The sequence below is a fragment of the Emys orbicularis genome, chromosome 10 (genome assembly GCF_028017835.1).
Source record: "Emys orbicularis isolate rEmyOrb1 chromosome 10, rEmyOrb1.hap1, whole genome shotgun sequence".
Classification (NCBI taxonomy): Eukaryota; Metazoa; Chordata; order Testudines; family Emydidae; genus Emys; species Emys orbicularis.
Genome location: NC_088692.1, coordinates 49725116 through 49746318, shown reverse-complemented (window position 1 = coordinate 49746318; position 21203 = coordinate 49725116). Strand labels below are relative to the sequence as shown.

Here is a 21203-nt window from a genome sequence, read left to right as displayed (position 1 = left end):
ATATTCCTCAGCCATTCAGCATGACCTCCCTCCTCCTTGGGGCTAACTTCAACCAGCCGCTGCCACTGGGCCAGCTTGGGGACAGGATGTGACTGTGTGTGGTGAGGGTCAAGTAGAGTGTCAGCGGCATATTGCTGGCACTGAGCCTTGTCATCTCACTGGAGGGGGAGAACTGATCCTCATGCTGCCAGGAGTTCCTGCAGCCACGTCACCTGGCCAACTTGCTGTCTGGTTCTTCCCCTGCAGGGTGTTCTGGCTGGCCGTTCTGGTTGGTCTGGTCACATGGCTGGTTCTGGACACCTCCAAAAGGCCAGAGCAGCTGATTTCATTTGCTGGCCTCTGCGCATTTGTTCTGTTCCTCTTTGCCTGCTCCAAGCACCATGCTGCAGTAAGTGGATGTGTTTCCTTTGGGTTCTGCACTTCCATGCAGGAAGGACTGGCCTGGGCCAATGCTGCAGATGCTGCTTCTCCATGGGAAGGTCTCCCTGACCAGCTCAGCTCTGGCTTGTCCTAGGGGCTGAAGGCAGAGGTTGTCTCTGGGAGCATGCACCCTCTTGTACTGTTTGCATTTGTTATCTCCTGGTGCCCCATAGAAGAAGCCTCTGGGGCACCAGCGGAAAAGGGGGAGGGCGTGCAGCCAGTGGAGCTCACTGGCAGAGATCAGAGAGGCAGCATGGCCAGAGAACAGAGCATAGGCCACCCACTCCTGAGCCCAGATTCTGGCTCTCTGGGTGACACACCTCTGAGCTTGGGCAATAAGTTCCCCATCGACCTCCACCCGTAGTGGGGACAGAAATACTGACCTAGGGCCAGAGTTACAAGGGGGTCGGGCATTAACCTCCCCTGCGTAGGTAATCTTGAAAATCCCACTGGGTGCCTAGCTGAAACATTAGGTGCCTTTGTAATTCTGCCCCCTCCCCCCACCCGTTTCTTGTTCAGTGAGTCAGGCTCTGCTCTGGGTCATGGTGATGCAGGGCCATTGACAGCAAAGTGCCTCTGAGAGTGAGCCTGGCATGTGTGCAAAGGGTGATGTGTCCTTACATGGAGGGATTGTTCCCCTGGCCCCCATTCCCTGATTTGCACCATCTCATTGTCTGTCTTCCTGGCCCCTTCCTCTGCTCTCTCTCTGTCTGTTCCTTGGTTTCCTCCCATTCCACCTCCTTATCCCGCTTTTTCAGAGTGCACTAGAGCCCATGGGATATTCAGAAAGCCCTGCCTCTCGCTGGCCAGGGCCTGGTCAGCCAAACAGAGGTGGGAGGCTCACTCTGGACTGGAGGGATCCCTTCAGAGAAGGGGGGAAGTGCATCTTGCAAGAGGCTCCCTCAGCCCAGCACGGTGGGGTCAGTGCTCACATCCCTCACCTGGTCCTACCTGCTGTCTGTCTGGGGGTTTCTATGACACCCATCACCATGGCAGCTAAGTGCCTGCTGGCTCCTCCCATGAAATGACAGTGGGGCTTAGAGTCTTATATGACTAACAGAGGCTAGAGGGTGGAGTGGGAAGATGATGGGACTCAGTACATAGAGCACTGCTTTGGTCTTGGTCCCAGGTGCCCTGGAGAGCCGTCTTCTGGGGCCTTGGCCTGGAGTTTGTTCTTGGGATCTTTATAATCAGAACGAATCCTGGATTCGAAGCATTCCAGTGGCTTGGCAATCAGATCCAGGTACCGAGTGCGCTGCTGCCAGACGGTAGGGGAGGTTTGAGGTGGAGCGGGGAGAGGGCATGGAGGTGAGGTGGGATGGGCATGTTTGGAGTCAGTGGAGATGAGTGTGGAGGTGGGAATGGGGTGGGGGTGGGTGGGGTGGAGGTGGGGCTGGGGTGAGGTTGTGTATGGAGGTGGGGCTGGGAGGGTGGGGGTGGAAGATCAAGGTAGGGCTGGGGCTGAGGTGGAGGATGGGGGTGGGGCTGGAGGAGTGGCGTGGAGGTGGGGCCAGGTGGGCAGGCATGGGGCTAGGTTCTAACTATTCTTTATTGCTCAGGAGATGGAAGCTTAAGCTGGTGTTGGCCAATAGCCTGCAGGCCAGGCTGTCACGGGGACCTGGCGTGACAAGCTGTTCCTTTATCTGTAGCAGGAAGCCGGGCAAGGAGTGGGCCTGGCTCTGGGCAGGAGCAGTGCAGAGAAGCAGAGGAAGGCTGAACAGTTCTAGGGCTAGGACTAGTAAAGTTCCTTGTTCAGTGGTAGCAGAAAGCAGCTCCCTCTGTCCTGGGGCCCCACAGGCTCTGGCCCTTCTCTCATGTTGTTGGTTCCCATAAACTTGTCAGTAAGTGGGGGCTCCCCAACTCCTGTTGCCCTCAGTGTTCTGGCACCCAGGAGGCAGCCTCCCACCCCATTCCCTTTATCTGGGCCTGACTCCTTGCCACAGAGACCCTGATGCTGCCATGAAGTCCCTGGTGGCTGCTGGAGCCTTTGCCTCCAGATCATTTGTCAGGCCACTGACACTTCCCTTACACTCCTGGCTCTACTCCAGTTCCCCCTCCTCCACTCTGTCCAGGGCAGAGGCTCTAGAGTCTTCCCCATGCCATGCAGTGCACACTGGGGCAGGATGGATTGTTGCTGTGATCCCCAGGCAGGTCTAGAGCACTGTGTGAGGGAGGGGGCTTGGGGGGCTTCCCCGTGACAGTCGTGACTGAAGAGACCTTGTGGCATATTCTCCGTAGCACTGCTCCCCAACATGTACCATCTCCCCACACAGATCTTCCTGAGTTACACCACCGCTGGCTCCGGCTTCGTCTTTGGGGACAGACTGATCAAGGAGGCCTTTGCCTTTCAGGTCAGCACGTGGGTCACGGGGAAGACAGTGGGTGTTAGGAACTCGCTTTCCTTTGGCCTGGGTCATCCTGCCAGGCCTACAAGGGGAGGCCATTGGCACCGCCCGGGGAGGGGGGGCATGAGGTGCAGAGCAGCCCTGGCTCTCATTCTGCCATCCTGTGCCTGCAGCGAGAGCTGGTACTGTGAGATCCTCCTTCTACCTGCCATGCAGCCCTAGCACTGACGGAGCCCCAGGGCCATCCTGTGGACTATTCTGTGCTCTGTGATTCTGCACCACGCCGTGCCCAGCTGCAGGCACTGGGGCGAGATGTGGGGCTTCATCCTGTGCGCTGCCACGGGCTCCCAGCAAGCCCTGCTCGGCCCCTGTGCTGACCCTGTGCGCTGCTGTTCTGCCTGCAGGCGTTACCGATTGTCGTGTTCTTCAGCTGTGTGATGTCCATTCTCTACTACGCTGGCCTCATGCAGTGGCTCATCCTGAAGGTAAGGCCAAGACCTGGGTCTCGGGGGATTGCAGCTCTGGTACAAGGGGGGATTGATGGTAGGACCTGCTCCTCCCACATGTTGCTGGGGCTGTATAGGTCTTGGTGCCCCAGTGTTCATGTCACTATCCAGTCTGTCCCCCTGTCCCCCCTTGAAATAACCTAGACTTGCTCGCAGTGCAGCACCCACACAAGTCCCAGAAGCTCCTGGCACTGGCAGGCTGGGGCAGCAGGAATCCTTACGAAAGGGGAACAACACATGGATGGAAGCTTTGTATTAACATAGGACTCAGCCCCAGAGGGGCTGTCCCGAGCTCTCAGGAGCTCCTGTGGGGCTGTGCAAAGCCCTGGTACCAGAGCACTCATCCCTGGATCTCTGCCTCAGCCAGCACGTCTTGGATCTGGGCCCACAGCCAGGCAGGGTCTGGCCACTGGGGGAAAAGCCTTTGTGAAATGTCCTGGATTTGTCCTGAGGCTGAGCCCTGCCTGCTTCCCTGCAGATCTCCTGGCTGCTGCAAATCACCATGGGTACTACGCCCACCGAGACCCTCAGTGTGGCAGGAAACATCTTTGTAGGACAGGTAAGAGCTGCTAGGAGGCAACCCAGCATCCCTCAGGCTGGGCAGCACCAGGACATGACCACCAAGCACTGCACACCCCCTGCAAGGGGCAGAGTGCCCCCCGCCCTCCATACAGAGCCATGCCCTGCAGCAGGGAGCAGCTGCTGTGTGGTATTTCTCCTGAGCCCTCACAGCCAGGAAATGCAGAGATGTCAGGGTCCTCTCCATGACCTCCGGGCCCCTCCCAGTCCCCTTGGAGATGCATGTCTCAGCCCCATGATGGAGGCCAGGCCCCAGTCCCATTTCCCCTGTCAGAGGGCAGGCTCCTGGGAGGCCGTGCTGCAGTGTGTGCTATGGACCAATCTAGCCTGCTCACTGCTCCAGAGGATGCGCTCAAACTTCCCCCAGATCCCTGGGAAGACATGAGCCCCCAGGGTAACGCTGTGGGATGAACCCCCAGGGCACAGATGGCTAGGGAGGCATCTCTTGTTCTGTGAATCAGCTGGACCCTCATTGCCTTTTCCTGTGGTGCAGACAGAGGCCCCGCTGCTGGTCCTCCCCTACCTGGCGGACATGACGCTCTCAGAAGTCCATGCAGTGATGACCGGGGGCTTCGCCACCATTGCCGGCAGCGTGATGGGAGCCTACATGTCCTTTGGGGTGAGCGCAGCAGTCAGCACCCAGACTCCCCTGCCTCAGTGCAGGCAGCGATATCCAGGCATGGCAGCCACCTGGCCAGGCTTTACCCAGACAGGCTGGCTTTTGCCTTCTGTGTCCGGGCACCATTTAGGATGTCCAGGTGCCTGGTAAATGGCACCTGAACCAAAAGTCCGGTTACCACGGGGTGGGGAGAGGCACAGGATCATCCTGCACCAGCCCCTGCTCAGCTGCAGCCACCTCCTACCTGCAGGCAGGCTCCTTGAGACGATCCAGCGAGCAACGGGGGCAGGGCCTTGGGCGCAAGAGGTGGAGAAGGGGGCAGGGCTTGGGGGAAGAAGCAGAGAAGGGGCGAGGCCTTGGGGGAAGAGGCTGGGGTGGGATGGGGCCTTTGGGGTCCGGTTACCAGCAATTAGAAAGGTGGCAACAGAATATCTGGGCCTACGCTTCTTGCAGCATGTATGCCATAGGGCAGGGGTGGGCAAACTTTTTGGCCCGAGGGCCACATCTGGGTATGGAAATTGTATGGCGGGCCATGAATGCTCACGAAATTGGGGGTTGGGGTGCGGGAGAGGGTGAGGGCTCCAGCTGGAGGTGCAGGCTCTGGGGTGGGGCCAGAAATGAGTTCAGGGTGCAGGAGGGGGCTCCGGGCTGGGGCAGGAGATTGGGGTGCGGGGTGAGGGCTCCGGCTTGGGGTGCGGGCTCTGGGGTGGGGCTGGAGATGAGGGGTTGGAGGTGCAGGAGGTTGCTCCGGGCTGGGACTGAGGGGTTCGGAGGACAGGAGGGGGATCAGGGCTGGGGAAGGGGGTTACGATGCAGGAGGGGGTCGGGTGCAGGCTCCAGGCGGCGCTTACCTCAAGCAGCTCCCAGAAGCAGCGGCATGTCACCCCTCTGGCTCCTACGCGGAGGCGCAACCAGGCAAGCCCCCAACCCCACTCCCAGCTGGAGCGCTGGAGCGTGGCAAGCCCCGGACCCTGCTCCCCAGCAGCTTGAGGGCTGGATTAAAACGTCTGGAGGGCTGGATGCGGCCCCCGGGGTGTAGTTTGCCCACCCCCACCATAGGGTCTGCGTGGGGGTCTTAGCACATAGGGGGACTGGCAGAAGAATTGCTACGGGGAGGCAAAGGGGCTGGGGCGCTGGTAGGAGACAGACTTGCCCTCAGCCAGATGTAAAGTTCCCCAGGATGCACCTGAACGGCACCCATCTACAGCCCTGCCTGCCCTGCCATGAGAGCCAGCAAGCCCATCCCATGGGGGCATTCCATGGATTTCTTTGGCTCCTTTCAGTGTGGGCTCAACCCTGGGGCTGGGACGGAGGCTACACTGCAACTAGACCCCCGCGGCAGGCCCGTGCCAGCTGACTCAGGCTTGCAGGGCTGGTTAATTGCGGTGTAGACGTTTGGACTCAGGCTGAAGCCTGGGCTCTAAGACCCTGAGGGTGGCAGAGCCTGATGTGTACACTGCAATGACACAGCCCCTTAGCCGGAGCCCTGCGAGCCCAAAGCCAGCCCCGGGTGTCTCATTACAGTGTAGACATACCCCAAAAGACTAAACTATTGGGTGCCACAGTCTGTAGCTGTGCTGGCAGGTACTGTACAGAGCTCCCCTTGCTCCAGGGTGACCAGACAGCAAATGTGAAAAATCAGGACACGGGGTGGGGGGTTAATAGGAGCCTATGTAAGAAAAAAACCCAGAAATTGGGACTGTCCCTATAAAATCGGGACATCTGGTCACCCTACCTTGCTCTGACCTGTGTGGGCAGAATATCTTATCTCTGTGTTTGGGAACTGCATGTGACAGGGCTAGGAGACTGTATCACCTGGATTTCTGTAGTGTAGATAGGCCCCGGAGACGCACAGCTAGGGTCAGAGCTCAGATCTAGCCAAGAGCCATGCTAGCCAGGTCCCTGCTTGAAGCTGACTGGAGGTCAAGAATGGGGGCTCTTGGATGCCCAACCTGAAGCCTGTAAGCACCAGCTGCTGCCATTCTTGTCCTGGGGGCAGCTGAGCTGAGGCTGGGGGTGGGACATGTGCAGCCAGGCCCTAGGAATGGGCTGAGCAATTGGGCACAGAGCGTCTGGAGGAATCACCCAGCCGATAACTCCCTTCCTAGCCATGGTGAGAACTGGGGGTGCCCATGGTTCTCCTGTCACTGCTCCCCTGCCACTCACACCAGGGTTCCTGTAGTGTTAGTGTGCTCTGCGCCCGCTGAGCTGGGGGCACCGGGGTGCCCATGCATCCTGCTGGCAGGCACTCCTGCACATGCTTTGCCAGGGCTAACCACTGGGAATGTCCCCATCGTGTGTGCTGCAGATCGACCCCTCCTCGCTGATCGCTGCCTCTGTGATGGCCGCGCCCTGTGCTCTCGCCATGGCCAAACTGGTCTACCCGGAAGTGGAAGAGTCCAAATTCAAGAGCAAGGAAGGCGTGAAGCTCAGTAGAGGGTGAGTGATGCGGTGCTTGGGGCAGGGGGCGCTAACACCCAGCTGGCACAGGCGAAACTCCCTTGCTGTAGGGGCAGGTGGCAACAAGGTGACTCACAACCCTGGGTGCCCTGAGAAGTGTCACAGCCCCACACTACACTGCCTGGCTCTGCCCTGCCCAGTCTGACCTTGCCCCCAGCCATTCCCTGCCCTTCCCCACCCCATGCTGCCCTTCCCTGCTCTGCCTGGCCCTGCCTCACCTAGCCTGGCTCTGCCCCCACCCTGCCTTTCCCTGCCCTGCCCCATCCCACCCTTCCCTGCCCAGCCTGGCCTGGCCCCACCCCTCCCCTCCGTTCCCTGCCCTGCCCTTCCCTGCCCAGCCTGGCCTGGCCCCACCCCTCCCCTCCGTTCCCTGCCCTGCCCTTCCCTGCCCAGCCTGGCCCTGCCCTTCCCTGCACTGCCTTGCCCAGCTCTGCCCAACCCTTTCCTGTGCTGCCTACCCTGCCCCATAATGCCTGCCCCACTCTGCGCTGCCTGCCATATCCTGAATCTGGCCATGCCCTACCTTGCCTTGCCCTGCCCCGCCATGCCCAGAACCTGCCCTACTCTGGCACGACTGGCCTTGACCAACCCAGCCAGCCTGGCTCTCCCCACCCTGCAGACATGCCACTCCCATGCTGTGCTTAGCCCTGCCTCAAGCCCTGCAGCATGTGTCCCCACAAATGCTCCCTCCCAACACACCAGATAACCACTATGGCGGGTTGGATCACAGAAACCCCCTTGGGGCTGCCAACTGATGTGCCAAGACTACTTCTGCCCCGCTTTCTTGCGCTGGCAGCTTGGGACTTCAGTGCCCTGCCTGGTTTGAGCCCGACCCGCTAGCCTGCTGCAAACCCAGACCCAGGTCTGAACCATGTCCCCTAACAGATGTAGGCTTAATTGAAAGTAGCTTAAGAAGTGTTCCTGTCTTTAACACTCAGATGCCCAACTCCCAATGGGGTCCAAACCCCAAATAAATCTGTTTTACCCTGTATAAAGCTAATACAGGGTAAACTCATAAATTGTTCGCCCTCTATAACACTGATAGAGAGATATGCACAGCCCCCCCCCGGTATTAATACATACTCTGGGTTAATTAATAAGTAAAAAGTGATTTTATTAAATACAGAAAGTAGGATTTAAGTGGTTCCAAGTAATAACAGACAGAACAAAGTGAATTACCAAGTAAAATAAAATAGAACACGCAAGTCTATGTCTAATACAGTAAGAAAACTGAATACAGATAAAAACCTCACCCTCAGAGGAATTCCAGTAAGCTTCCTTTTACAGACTAGTCTCCTTCTAGTCTGGGTCCAGCAATCACTCACACCCCCTGTAGTTACTGTCCTTTGTTCCAGTTTCTTTCAGGTATCTTTGGGGGTGGAGAGGCTATCTCTTTAGCCAGCTGAAGACAAAATGGAAGGGTCTCCCAGGGGTTTAAATAGACTTTCTCTTGTGGGTGAACACCCCTCCCTCCCCCTGTGTAGAATCCCAGCTACAAGATGGAGTTTTGGAGTCACATGGGCAAGTCACATGTCCATGCATGACTCAGAACTTACAGGTAGCAGCCATGGTTCACATGCTACCTTGAACGTCTTCAAGTAGACTTCTTATGTGGATTGGAACCTTCCAAGATCCATTGTCCATTAAGTGCTTCTTGATTGGGCACTTAACTTGCACATTCCTTTCTCAAGAAGCTGACCAAACGCTTTACTAAGGCTACTTAGAAATCAAGCAAGTACACAGCCAATATTCATAACTTCGAACACAAAAATGGTACATGCATACAAATAGGATGAATAGATTCAGTAGATCATAACCTTTACATAGATATGTTACATGGCATATGTAGCATAAAACATATTCCAGTTATGTCATATATACATTCATGAGCATATTTCCATAAAGCCTTATGGGGTGCAACGTCACAACCACCTCATCTGCCCCTTCAGCCTGCACTGTGCCATGAACACCGGGTTCCGACTCAAACACTCTCCTCTGGGCTAAACCAGCCCTGCCTTCGCCCTGCAGGTCGACAATCAATGCACCCCGGCCCCCACATCCTTTCAAAGTGTCCCCCTGTGGTGTCCAGCCCCTGATCACTGGATACTCACAGAAATCCCAGACCCTCTGGTCCCAAAGGAGCAGTGTCCCCTAGTCAGCCTACCAGTCCTGTACCACACACAGCACTTGAGGACAATTATAGTAAAACAAAAGGAACTGTATCTGAGAGAGAATAGAGATTCAAATAGAAACAAGTGTGAGTGATAGAAACTAGTAGTTACAAACAACAAAATCATAACTGCGACCTCTGGCCTACACTTGCGAAGAGTTCCCTTTCCTAGGTTCTCACCCCAAAGTTCGGTCTTTTGCAGCACTTGCTGGCCCCAAAGAGGCAGGGCTCAGTACAGGAAGCATCCCACTAGTCAAGGTACCGCCTCAGTGAATGGATGCAGAGTCTTTTCCCACCCTGTAATACACTGACTCAGTCCTTTGTCTCTGTTCCCAGACAGGCCCAGCCCCTTGCTGCCCGGCCGTTCCTGGTCACTGCCAGGTGGTTGCGATGTTTATAGTTTGATGGTTTTCCATTGCCTTGCCTGGGTTGTTTCAGCGGTGCAAAGCTGAGACATATCTGACGTAATCAGCTAGCCAGGGAGAGGCCATCGCAAGAAATACGAGTTCTTGGTGACTCTCTTTCACTGCAAGACCATAGGGATGTAATTTTCAGTATAGTTACATTAGCCCTTCTCTATTACCCGTACAGGCATCTCATAGTGATTCTGAGTGCCGAGAAGTGACCTCACATGCGGCCCTTTATGGATCAGTCGCATGATAATGGTGTATTATTAGGTATAGTGAGTTTGTCAGGTCTGACATGAGCTGCTTTTAAAGAACAGTGAGCTCTCTGCCAGCTGGCACTGACCGCTCTCCTTGTACCACCCAGGGCTGAGCAGAATATCCTGGAAGCTGCCAGCAATGGCGCCGCCGCCTCCGTGGGGCTGGTCGCTAACATTGCAGCCAACCTGATTGCCTTCTTGGCTGTGCTGAAGTTCATCAATGCTGCCCTGTCCTGGTTCGGTGAGATGGTGAACATCAAGGAGCTCTCGTTCCAGGTACTGCCATGCCGAGCACCTGGGGGCAGCCCCACACCCGTACGGACTCGCCCCATTCTGCGCTCCTCGTTCTGCCCTCTCCCTTGCCCACTGCAGTGCTTCCCCTGTGCCACAGCCACCGTGCCCCTTTCTCCCATGGCCTTCACCTCCCCCTGAAAGTACCCCTCCCGCACTCTGCATGCTCCCCCCTGGCTCAAAGCAGAGCAAGAAGCTGCCCCTTCTCCCCTCCTCCTGCCTAGGGTTGCCAACTTTCTAATCTCACAAAACTGAACAACCCTTGCCCCTCCCCTTCTCTGAGGCCCTGCTCCTCCGCTGAGGCTCCACCCCCGCTCACTCCATCCCCCGCCCTGTTGCTTGCTCTCCCCCACCCTCACTCACTCACTAATTTTTACTGGGCTGGGGCAGAGAGTTGGGGTCCAGGAGGGGTTTGGGCTCTGGGGTGGGGCCAGAAATGAAGGGTTCAGGGTGCAGGAGAGGGCTCCAGACTGGGGCAGGGGACTGGGGTGTGGGCTCTAGAGTGGGGCTGGAGATTAGGGGTTTGAGGTGCAGGAGGGGGCTCCAGAATGGGGAGGGTGGAGCCGAGGGGTTTGGCGTGTGGGAGGGGCCTCCGGGCTGAGGCAGGGGGTTGGGGTGTGGGAGTAGGTATGGGATCTGGGCTGGGGGTGCTGGTTCTGGGATGGGGCCAGAAATGAGGGGTTCAGGGTGCGAGACAGGGCTCTGGGCTGGGGCAGGCATGTGGGGGGGTGCAGGCTCCAGGAGGGAGTTTGGGTGTGAGAAGGGCTCCAGACTGGGGCAGGAGTTTGGGGTGTGGGAGGGGGTGTGGGCTCCGGGAGGGAGTTTGGGTGTGGGAGGGGGCTCAGGGTTGGGGCAGGGGGTTGGGAGGGGGTGCAGGCTGTGGGAGAGAGTTTGGGTGCAGGATGGGCTGCAGACTGGGGCGGGGGGTTGGGGTGCAGGATGGGGTGCGGGCTCCAGGTGGCGCTCAGAGGGCTCCCCGGAAGCAGTGACATGTCCCTCGGCTCCTAGGCGTAGGGGCGGCCAGGCTGCTTTGCGTGCAGCCTCTGCCCATAGACACCGCCCCTGCAGCTCCCATTGGCTGCAGTTCATGGCCAATGGGAGCTGAGGAGCCAGCACACGGGGTGGGAGCAGTGCGTGGAGCCTGCCTGGCCGCCCCTGCACCTCGGCGCCGCAGGGACATGTCACTGCTTCGGGGGAGCCGCACGAAGCCAGGTAGGGAGCCTGCCAGCCCTGCCACCCGGACCTTGCCCTCAGTGGTCAGGCCTGTGCTGGGATCCCCACCATGGCCCCACTCTAACGGCTCTCACCACCTCCACCTGGACAGATCTCAGGTCTTCTGCTCTGCCTGCCTCCCCAAACCTCCTGACAGCACCAGTCCTGCCCCCCAGACATGCTGCTCCCCACTCAGTCTGCCCTGGCTCGCCTCCACCTCCGTACTAAGGACTTGAATTTCCACCTCTCCTCTCCAGCCTGGCTCCCCCAGGCGCACATCTGGGCCCATCTCCCAAGCTCTTCCTGCTGCCCCATCCTGAACTCCTGGCTGAGAGCGGCTGCTGGGGAGGGGACTTTGCATTGTGTCCAGTATCTCCCTTCTCCCCCCGAGTCCATCTCAGAGGCTCTGTCCTCTGAAAACCTGCATACCCCCCCGACAATGACCCACTCCGCTCAGATACATGCCCAAATCCAGCCTCTTGGCAGTGCCAAATCTCACTGCACTGTGATCTCCACACAGCCAGACAACTCCCATCCAGTGTGCTGGAGCTTGTCTTATGCCGCATGCAGCCGCTGGACATGGGATGGGCCTGCCTCCCCACTCTCCTGGCTGGGTGTGAGTCCTGCTAGTGCCAGGCAGCCTGAGAGCGCTCACCACCTTGTCCACCCTGCCCATTTCAAAACAGGCCTCAGAACAGCTCTAGGCCCAGCAGAAAAGGTGCCAGATTTGTGACAGCTGTGTTCTCCCACTGGGCATTCGGGGCAAATTGCCCCAGGTCAGCTATTGAGGGGCTCTGGCCGAGAGGCAGAGCGGGGTGCAGAGCAAAGATGGGGTTAGGAACCTGAGCCTTCCCCAGTCCTGCCTAGGGCTGCCAACTTTCTAATTGCAGAAAACCGAACACCCTTGCCCTGCTATGCCCCTTCCCCGAGGCCCCGCCCTTGCTCCACCCCTTGTCCAAGACCCCACCTTTGCTCACTTTCGCCGGGCTGGGGCAGGGGGTTGGGTTGTGGGAGGGGATGAGGGCTCCAGCTGGGGGTGCGGGCTCTGGGGTGGGACCGGGGATGCGGGGTTTGGGGTGCAGGAGGGGGCTCCAGGCTGGGGGCTGGGGCCGAGGGGTTGGGAGTGTGGGAGGGTGATCTGGGCTGATGCAGGGGGTTGGGGTGTGGGAGGGGGTACAAGCTCTGGGATGGGAGTATGGGCTCCAGAGTGAGGCCTGAAATTAGGGGTTCTGGGTTTGGGAGGGGGCTCCAGGCTGGGGCAGGGGGTTGGGATACGGACTGCAGGCTCCTGGGGGGAATTTGGGTGCCGGAGGGGGCTCAGGGCTGGGGTAGGGGGTTGGGTCACAGGATTGGGTGTGGGCTCCAGATGGCGCTTACCTCAGGCAGCTCCTGGGAAGTGGTCACATGTCTCTTTGGCTCCTAGGTGGAGGCGCAGCCAGGGTGCTATGTGTGCCCACAGGTGCCACCCCCACAGCTCCCATTGGCTGTGGTTCCTGGCAGCGCTTGTGGCAGGGGCAGTGCACGGAGCCCTCCCGGTCACGCCTCCGCCTAGGAGCCGGAGAGACATGTGGCTGCTTCCCAGGAGCCGGGCACAGAGCCTGCCTACGCCACCAACCATACTTTTAATGGCCTGGTCAGCTGTGCTGACCGGAGCCACCAAAGTCCCTTTTCGACCGGGTGTTCCAGTTGAAAACCAGACACCTGGCAAGCCTAGTCCTGCCAGGTGAGCACAGAGAGGCTGTTGCCCCCTAAGCCATGAGTTGCCTAAGATAGAGCCAAACAGGGCTGATGCTTCTCCTGTTCCCATTAGGGGTCTGCTGCAGCACAGCACCGCCAGAAGCCCAGCGCAGGGTGATATGCAATGGAGCAGCTGGGGGCGGGTTGTGGGTCAAACACACATGGGTGTTAACCATCTCCGGGGGCTCTGTCCCAGATAATCTGCTCTTACATCCTGATGCCTGTGGCCTTCCTCATGGGGGCAGACTGGGCAGACTCACCTCTGGTGGCTGAGCTGCTAGGCATCAAAATCTTCCTGAACGAGTTTGTGGCGTATGAGCAGCTGTCGACGTACAAGAAGAACCGGCTGGCGGGACTGGAGGAGTGGAGCGGGGGTCGCAAGCAGTGGATTTCGGTGAGAGCCATGAGCTGCCACGCTGGGGAATGGGCCGAGCAGCTCGCACTGCAGCACCAGGCATGAAGGGCAGCAAGCTGAGCTGGGGGGACTCTGTGTCTGGACAGAGGGAAATATTGGGGTGGCCTGTAGGGAGGAGCGGATGGGGGGCTCAGAGCACAGCTCAGAAACAATCTGCCAAGTGTCTCAGACTTCCTTGCCCAGACAGGGCTAGCCTGGCCCTGCATCAGGCTTGAGGCAGAAAGAGAGCCAGGGCTGCCCGGCGAGGGCTGCAGGCTCCCTGGGAGTGCCAGTTGCCAGCAAGCAGGGACAGGTGTCTCTGATTGCTCCCGACACAAGTCCCCACACGGCAGGTCCAGGGGCCACACAGACAGCGCAAAGGCTGCCCTGCACTCGCTGAGCTGCACTTGCCTTGGCAGACAGGTCAGGGCCTGCATGGCCAAGGAGAGCAAGCCCCTGGCCCAGGGTGAGTGCTGCCACGCACTGTGCTGTTCCTCCATGCTCGAAGGAGAGGGAAGGGCCAATTCAGCACCGTGGGATTGCTCAGGGTCAGCTCCGGGGCCTTGGCTTCTCTGTGTTGACTGTCTCACACAAGCTGAGGCCAGCAGGGTCAGTGTGGGGGGCGGGGTACATGACTGGGAGTGGCTCCTCCGGGGACACATCTCTACGGTGCCTCTCACCTGCTGTTGTGTTGTTTAGATGCGAGCTGAAACCATCACGACCTTTGCCCTCTGTGGATTCGCCAATCTCAGCTCCATTGGGATCATGCTGGGAGGACTGAGTGAGTTTGGAGCGCGACGGGACAGGGAATTGAGAGCAGGGGTGAAGCCTGCAGTGGTATTCCTGGGGGAAGATCCACTGACCAAGATCAGGGCCCCATTGTGCCACATGCTTCACCGCTCCCTACCAAGAATCAGGGCCCCATTGTGCAAGGTGCTGCACAGACCCCGATTTGAGATTGGGGGGCCCTGTTATTCTGGTGTAGCACAGACACAGTGAATTCCTACCTCAAAGAGCTCACAATCTGCATGGACAAGACAGACTGGAGGGAGGAGAAAGAGATGCCGAGAGGGGCAGTGACTGGCCTAAGGTCACCCAGCTGCAGAACTGGAATTTACCAAAGTCTCCTGACGCCTAGTGCCCAGGCCCCACTCCTCCCCTTTGTGATTATACTGGACAGGCCATACAATGCCTTTCCATCCTGATGGGGGAGCTCTGCACCCCAGCCCAGTGGGGGTGGGGATGGAAAGGGCGAGGTTTAGATTGTTGAGCACCAAGTAATTGTATCCTAAAATCACTAAAACCATCTAATCGAGAGAAACAAGAAATGGGAGGCCAGCCCTTTCCCATTGTTCTCACGGCCAGTCCAGGGCTCTGATGACTACAACCTAGTCCCGGGGGCTCTTTTACATACTCTAGGTGATACCACAGTTAAAACAAAACACAAACATCCCACTTATTAACCAGGGTCATTCTATTATTAAAGAAAGGAAAAGAAAACATTAAACAGAGCAAAACAGAACATAAATGATCATGATAGTGCCGGCTACACGCTCCAGACATGCTCCGGCCTGGAGTAAACAGGAGATATTGGGTCTCCTGGGTCTGTGGGAAGAAGAGGCTGTGCAGACACAGCTCCGAACCAGCCGCATAAATGATTGACATCTGTCAGGGTCCCCTCCCCACTCTGAACTCTGGGGTACAGATGTGGGGACCCGCATGAAAGACCTCCTAAGCTTATATTCCACCAGCTTAGGTTAAAAACTTCCCCAAGGCACAAATTCCTTTCCTTGTCCTTGGACAGTATTGCTGCCACCACCAAGTGTTTTAAACAAACATTCAGGGAGGGGCCACTTGGAGCCCTATCCCCCCCCAAAATATCCCCCCAAACCCCTTCACCCCCTTTCCTGGGGAGGCTTGAGAATAATACCCCAACCAATAGGTTAACAAGATGAACACAGACCAGACCCTTGGGTTTTTAGGACACTAAAAACCAATCAGGTTCTTAAAAGAAGAACTTTATTATAAAGAAAAAAGTAAAAGAAGCACCTCTGTAAAATCAGGATGGAAGGTAATTTTACAGGGTAATAAAAAGATTTAAAACACAGAGGATTCCCCTCTAGGCTCAACTTCAAAGTTACAAAACAGGAATAAACCTCCCTCTTAGCATAGGGAAAATTCACAAGCTAAAACAAAAGATAATCTAATGCATTTCCTTGCTATTACTTACAATTTCTGTAATTTTAGATGTATCATTTCAGTAGGAGCTGGGTTACGTGCTTGGTCTCTCTCTTTGTCCCAAAAGGGAACAAAACAAAGAGCACAAACAAAACCTTCCCCCTCCCCCCCAGATTTGAAAGTATCTTCTTTCCCCATTGTTCCTTCTGGTCAGGTGTCAACTAGGTTAATTGAACTGATTAACCCCTTACAGGTAAGTGATTCTGTACCTCTGGCCAGGAGGGATTTGATGTTACTGCATACATAAAGGTTGTTACCCTTCCCTTTATATTTATGACAACATCTATGAGCAGATTGCTCGGGGGATACAGGAGAAGGGGTAGGACAGGGACCAGCAGAAGTGCGGCATGAAAGCCAAGGAGCTGCAGGAAGCATACCAGAAGGCCAGGCAGGCCATCAATCAATCCAGTGCTGAGCTGCAGACTTGCTGCTTTTACAAAGAACAGCATGCCATCCTTGGCGGACACCCCACCACTACCCACAACAGCACCATGGATACCTCTGAGGAGCCTGAATTACAGGCCTCTGCTGTGAACAGTGAGGACAGGAGGTGATGGACGAGGAGGAGGAGGAATATGGGGGACAGGTGGCTGGGAGATCCAACTGCACAGCAAGCCAGGACCTGATTTGACTCCACTACAGTCCAGCCAGTCCCACCAGTCGAGCATGGGCAAGTCCAATGCAGGAGAAGGAACCTCAGGTAAGCACCCCGTGTAGATAAATTTTCAATTACAGGGACACCTCCCAAAATAGCAGGACACCATCTTTTGACTTTTTGTTAGTAGCTAACTGCTTTTCAGTCCTCTCTAGAGTTAGGCAGGGGAGCCATGTGGAGCTATTTGTTTATGTACACAGAGATGTCCCTTGAATCCTTCTGAAATCTCGATGACATTTCCATGGAAGTCCTCTGCAATCCTCTGCCGAAGGTTTCTAGGGAGGGCTGCCTTATTTCTTCCTCCGTGGTAGGACACTTTCCCATGCCAGTCAGGAATAACTTCAGCAGGCACCATTGCAGTACGCAGGCTACTACGAGCCCGGGTGGCTTCGGGACGCCAGCAGCAGCTGTGAGCTTTATGCCTTTGTTACCCTCAGGAGTGAGATATCAGCTAAAATCACCCCGCCTATGGAACATGGTGTGAGTATTCAGTGCAGTTGCCCTGCACTACTAGAATCATGCGTCCGAGCAATTCCCTCCTCATGTCCCCAACCCCCAGCAGGCCATACTTGCTGTGGCTGGTGCTGTGATGGGTTCCGTGCACAAGCCATCCCAAGCCGAAGTAAGAATGTAGTGCTCACAACTGTTAGGGACCAAGGGGAGTGAGGTCTGCATCTTAAGTTTAGCTTTTTGTAGTGAATATGCTGACAATGGTACCTGTGTGTGTTGTATCTGCAGCTGTTGCCCTTGCGGCCTTCAGGGTCACCCCCTCCACACCCATAGAACACCTGAGCCCAGATAAGGAGGAGAAAGAAGATGACTTGGGATGATACATTCCCGAAGATCCTGTAAGCCAGCGCTGTATCGGACCATGAGCACAGGGCCTGGAGGATGAACATTGTGGACAACCTAGAGAAGGAGAAAGTGGAGAGGAAAGAAGCCCAGGAGTCCCAGACAGAAAAGGAGAGGGAGATGCACCAAGACATAGTGGGGCTTCTCAAGCAAAGAACACAGATGCTGCAGACTCTGGTGGACCTGCAGGTTCAACCATCCCATGGTCGCCTCCCTCTGCAGCTCATTGAGAACTCAATATTGAGACCTCCCTATACCCCTCTCAACATTCCACGTAGCACCAGGGGTCACTGCACTATCCCTACCATTCCAACCCGGGGACATTAAAGAAAGTCACAGATTCTCATACGCTAACCTGTGAAAGCCACGGTAGGCGTATGTGTAGCTGAAATGGACATGAATGTTCTTTCCCCTTCATAAGTTCTGGTCTCTTAATTTATTTATTAAGCTTTCAATGAGATTTGTTTTAAAATTGAATGTGGTTTTGTTTTTGCACTGATTTTGTTACAGAGTAAAATTATATTAGTTGGAACATAATTCATCTCTATTAGTTCACAACATATGCTGCTGACTGCTCAGCAGTTCTGAAAGCGCCCAATTACTTGTTACTGCGCAGTGTCATACAACTCATTCAGAAACAAAATTAATAGGTGCGTTGACAATGTTATATTCCTACATGTACAGCAATCACCACATGATTCCTACCAGGCCACAAAAGAGCAGGGCCAGGTAGAGCACATTACAACACCACAGCACTACTCTGGCTCACTGTTAAAATGGTCTTTTAAAGCCTCCCTGAGCTGTATAGCTCTGCACTGAGCTCTTGTAATAGCCTTTGTATCTGGCTGTTCAAATTCAGCAGAGAGCTGCTCCACCTCCACCCCCAGCCAAAACTTTCCCCCCTTTGCGTCACAGATATTATGCAGGACACAGCAGGCAGCTATAACAATTGGGATATTTTTCTCATTAAGATCCAATCTCGTGAGTAAACAATGCCAGCGACCCTTCAAACAACCAAAAGCATATTCGACTGTCATTCTGCACCTGCTGAGCCAGTGGTTGAATCATTCCTTGGTGCTCTCAGGTGGCCAGTGTATGACTTCATGAGCCAGGGGAGCCAGGAGTAGGATCACTATTCGCATTTCAACATTCCCAATGGTAATCCGTCGGTCAGGAAAGGAAGTCCTGGCTTGCAGTTTTCCAAACAGTCCTGTGTTCTTACGGATGCGAGTGTCATGCACCTTCCCTGACCAGTTCACACTGAAGTTGGTGAAGCGTCCCCGGTGATCCACCAGCGTTTGCATAACCATAGAAAAGTAGCCCCTTCTGTTGATGTGTACTCCGTGGCAAGGTGGTTTGGTGCTAAAGTAGGGATATGCGTGCCATCTATCGTGCCACTGCAGTTCAGGAACCCCATCGCTGCAAATCCATCCACTATGTCTTGAACATTGCCCAGAGTCAGTCCTGCGCAGCAGGCGGCGATCAATGGCCCTGCACACCTGCATCACAACAGCCCCTGCAGTGGTTTTCCCGACTCCAAATTGATTTCTGACTGACCGGTAGCAATCTGGTGGTGCAGATTTCCACAGTGCGATTGCCACTCGCTTCTCCACTGTCAGTGCATCTGTTTGGTGTCCCTGCGCTGGAGGGCTGGGACAAGCTCAGCACACAGATCCAGGAATGTGGCCTTGCGCATCCAGAAGTTCTGCAGTCATTGCTCGTCATCCCAAACCTGCACCCACCAGTCAGTGCTTGTTTCTCGGGCCCAGAACTGGTGCTTCACTATCTGCAGCTGCTCCATGACCACTGCCAACAACTTTGAATTGGTTCTCGCTATGTCGCACAGCAATCTGTCCTCCAAGGAATCGTCACGTTCCCCACTCATTCGGTTCTTCTTGCAGCTCTGCAAATACTCCAGGATCATGCGTCCTGTGCTTACAATGCTCACGACAACAATGCAGATGTATGCAGGCTGCAGGCTCCTGTCACAGGTGGCAGACAGCGGGGAGGGCCACGCGGGTTTGTGGGATTTTGAAAAAAGGTGTGAAAATTATGGGATACAGATAACATTCTGGGATGGAGACTGTTGCAAACTGGGCAGTTGACCCCATGTTCCCAGTCACCCCTGCGAAACTCGTTTTGGCTCCATCATATATTGCCAAATCTTCCCAAAAGACAGCATGCTGGACGGTGGTGAGTTGCACATTGGGATGCCTATCTATCGTGCACTGCATTCTGCATTGATGCAAGCATTCCTGGTGAGTACGCACATCGTGGACACAAGGAGCCAAGTATACACATGCACAAGTGATGTACTGACTGCAGCCGCTGCATGCCAACGTAACATGAGTCAATATAAGTTTGTGGTGTAGACATGGCCGCTCTCCTCTCCAGGATCGTGTGGTCTTACTATTTGGTGATTAACAGGAGAAACTGTGAACTTTGTAAGTTACTGCAGCATTTCCATATCCCAATAAAATCATTACCGGAAAGTTTAACTCTAACCCCTTGGCAGGACTTTTGGCTCCTTCCATCTCATCATGTTGAAGTTTTGGTTGTCATCAGGCTGGTGCCTTTTTGAATCTTCCCAGTTCTTAGCTGTTGTTTTTCAGCTGCAGTTTTTTTGCTGTTCTGAGTGTGTGTTTGGAGGTGAGAGCAGAGAGTTTGGTACCCCTTTTCTCTCATAATTTGACAGGAATGGCAAGACACACCTTCTTAGAGCTGGATTGGCTTTTAATATTCTCTGCTGGCCTTGCACTGGTTCAGCGCTTCATGGGTTGCTTTTGGTGACTCTGTCAGCTCCTGAATATGTGTCTGTTTAATGAATATACAACGCAAGTCTAGTTGCCTTTGTTCTTTTGTGGCAGGAAAATCTCATGTAACCTTAAGGCCTGGTCTACACTAGAAAATGAGGTCTACACTGGAAAATCCACACCCCTGAGCAGCGTAGTGAAGCCGATCTAAGTCCCTGTGTAGACAGTGCTAGGTCAACAGAAGAATTCTTCCATCAACCTAGCTACCGACTCTCAGGGAGGTGGATTACCTACGTCCATAGGCATCGACTTTCCAGTGTGCTGGGGGAGGCTTGAACCCTGGCTCTGCCCCAGGCCCCGCCCCCCCTCTCCCTCCCAAGGCTCCACCCCTGCTCTGCCTCTTCCCGCCTCCACCCCACCCCTTCTCCCAAGCCCCCACCCCGCCTCTTCCCGCACCTGCTCCGCCACGCCTCTTCCCACCCCATTCCACCCCCTCCCCTGAGCGTGCAGCATCCTCACTCCTCCACCCTTCCCCCTGAGCCTACTGCATGCTGCAAAACAGCTGATCGCAGCGGGTGGGAGGCGCGGGGAGAGAGGGGGAAGCGCTGATTGGCGGCAGGGCCGGCTCCAGGCACCAGGCAACCAAGCTGGTGCTTGGGGCGGCACCTGGAGGAGGGCGGCGCGGCGCTCGGGCCGCCGCGGAGAGCGGGGCCACAGCCGGGCTCGCCGCCCTCCCCCCGGCGCTCTGGCCGCCCTCCCCCCTGCGCCCTCCCCCCGGCTGCCGGGGGGAGAGCGGCGAGCCCCGGCTGGGGCTCGCCGCCCTGCGCTCTGGCTGCCGGGGGGAGAGCCGAGCCCCAGCCGGGGCTCGCCGCCCTCTCGCCGCCCTGCCCCCGGCGCTCTGGCCGCCGGGGGGAGAGCCGAGCCCCCGCCGGGGCTCGCCGCCCTGCCCCCGCCGGCGCTCTGGCCGCCGGGGGGAGAGCCGAGCCCCCGCCGGGGCTCGCTGCCCTCCTCCCAGGGCTCCGGCCGCCCTCCCCTCCGGCGCCCTCCCCCCCGGCGCCCTGCCCCCGGCCGCCGGGGGGAAAGCGGGCTCGCCACCCTCGCCCCGGGGCTCCGGCCGCCCTCCCCCCGGCGGGAGAGCGGAGCCCCCGCCGGGGCTCGCCGCCTGGGGCGGCAAAAAAGCCAGAGCCGGCCCTGATTGGCGGAGTCCGCTGGCAGGCAGGAGGCACTGGGAGAAAGAGGGGAGCTGATAGGGGGGTTGCCGGTGGGTGCTCCAGCCCCAGAGCACCCACGGAGTCAGCGCCTATGCCC

The 21203-nt window shown here is 56.5% G+C and overlaps 1 protein-coding gene across 1 annotated transcript in view; it reads left to right on the top strand.

Moving 5' to 3' along the window:
• The window catches only part of LOC135884424 (sodium/nucleoside cotransporter 1-like), a 42359-nt gene that overhangs the window by 13266 nt on the left and 7890 nt on the right, over positions 1-21203 (top strand). The window contains exons 5-14 of the mRNA XM_065411789.1: positions 247-388; positions 1550-1663; positions 2694-2771; positions 3170-3250; positions 3750-3830; positions 4344-4469; positions 6778-6908; positions 9871-10039; positions 13200-13397; positions 14097-14178. Of these exons, the coding sequence (XP_065267861.1) occupies positions 247-388; positions 1550-1663; positions 2694-2771; positions 3170-3250; positions 3750-3830; positions 4344-4469; positions 6778-6908; positions 9871-10039; positions 13200-13397; positions 14097-14178 (1202 nt within the window). The remainder of the gene's footprint in view (positions 1-246; positions 389-1549; positions 1664-2693; positions 2772-3169; positions 3251-3749; positions 3831-4343; positions 4470-6777; positions 6909-9870; positions 10040-13199; positions 13398-14096; positions 14179-21203) is intronic.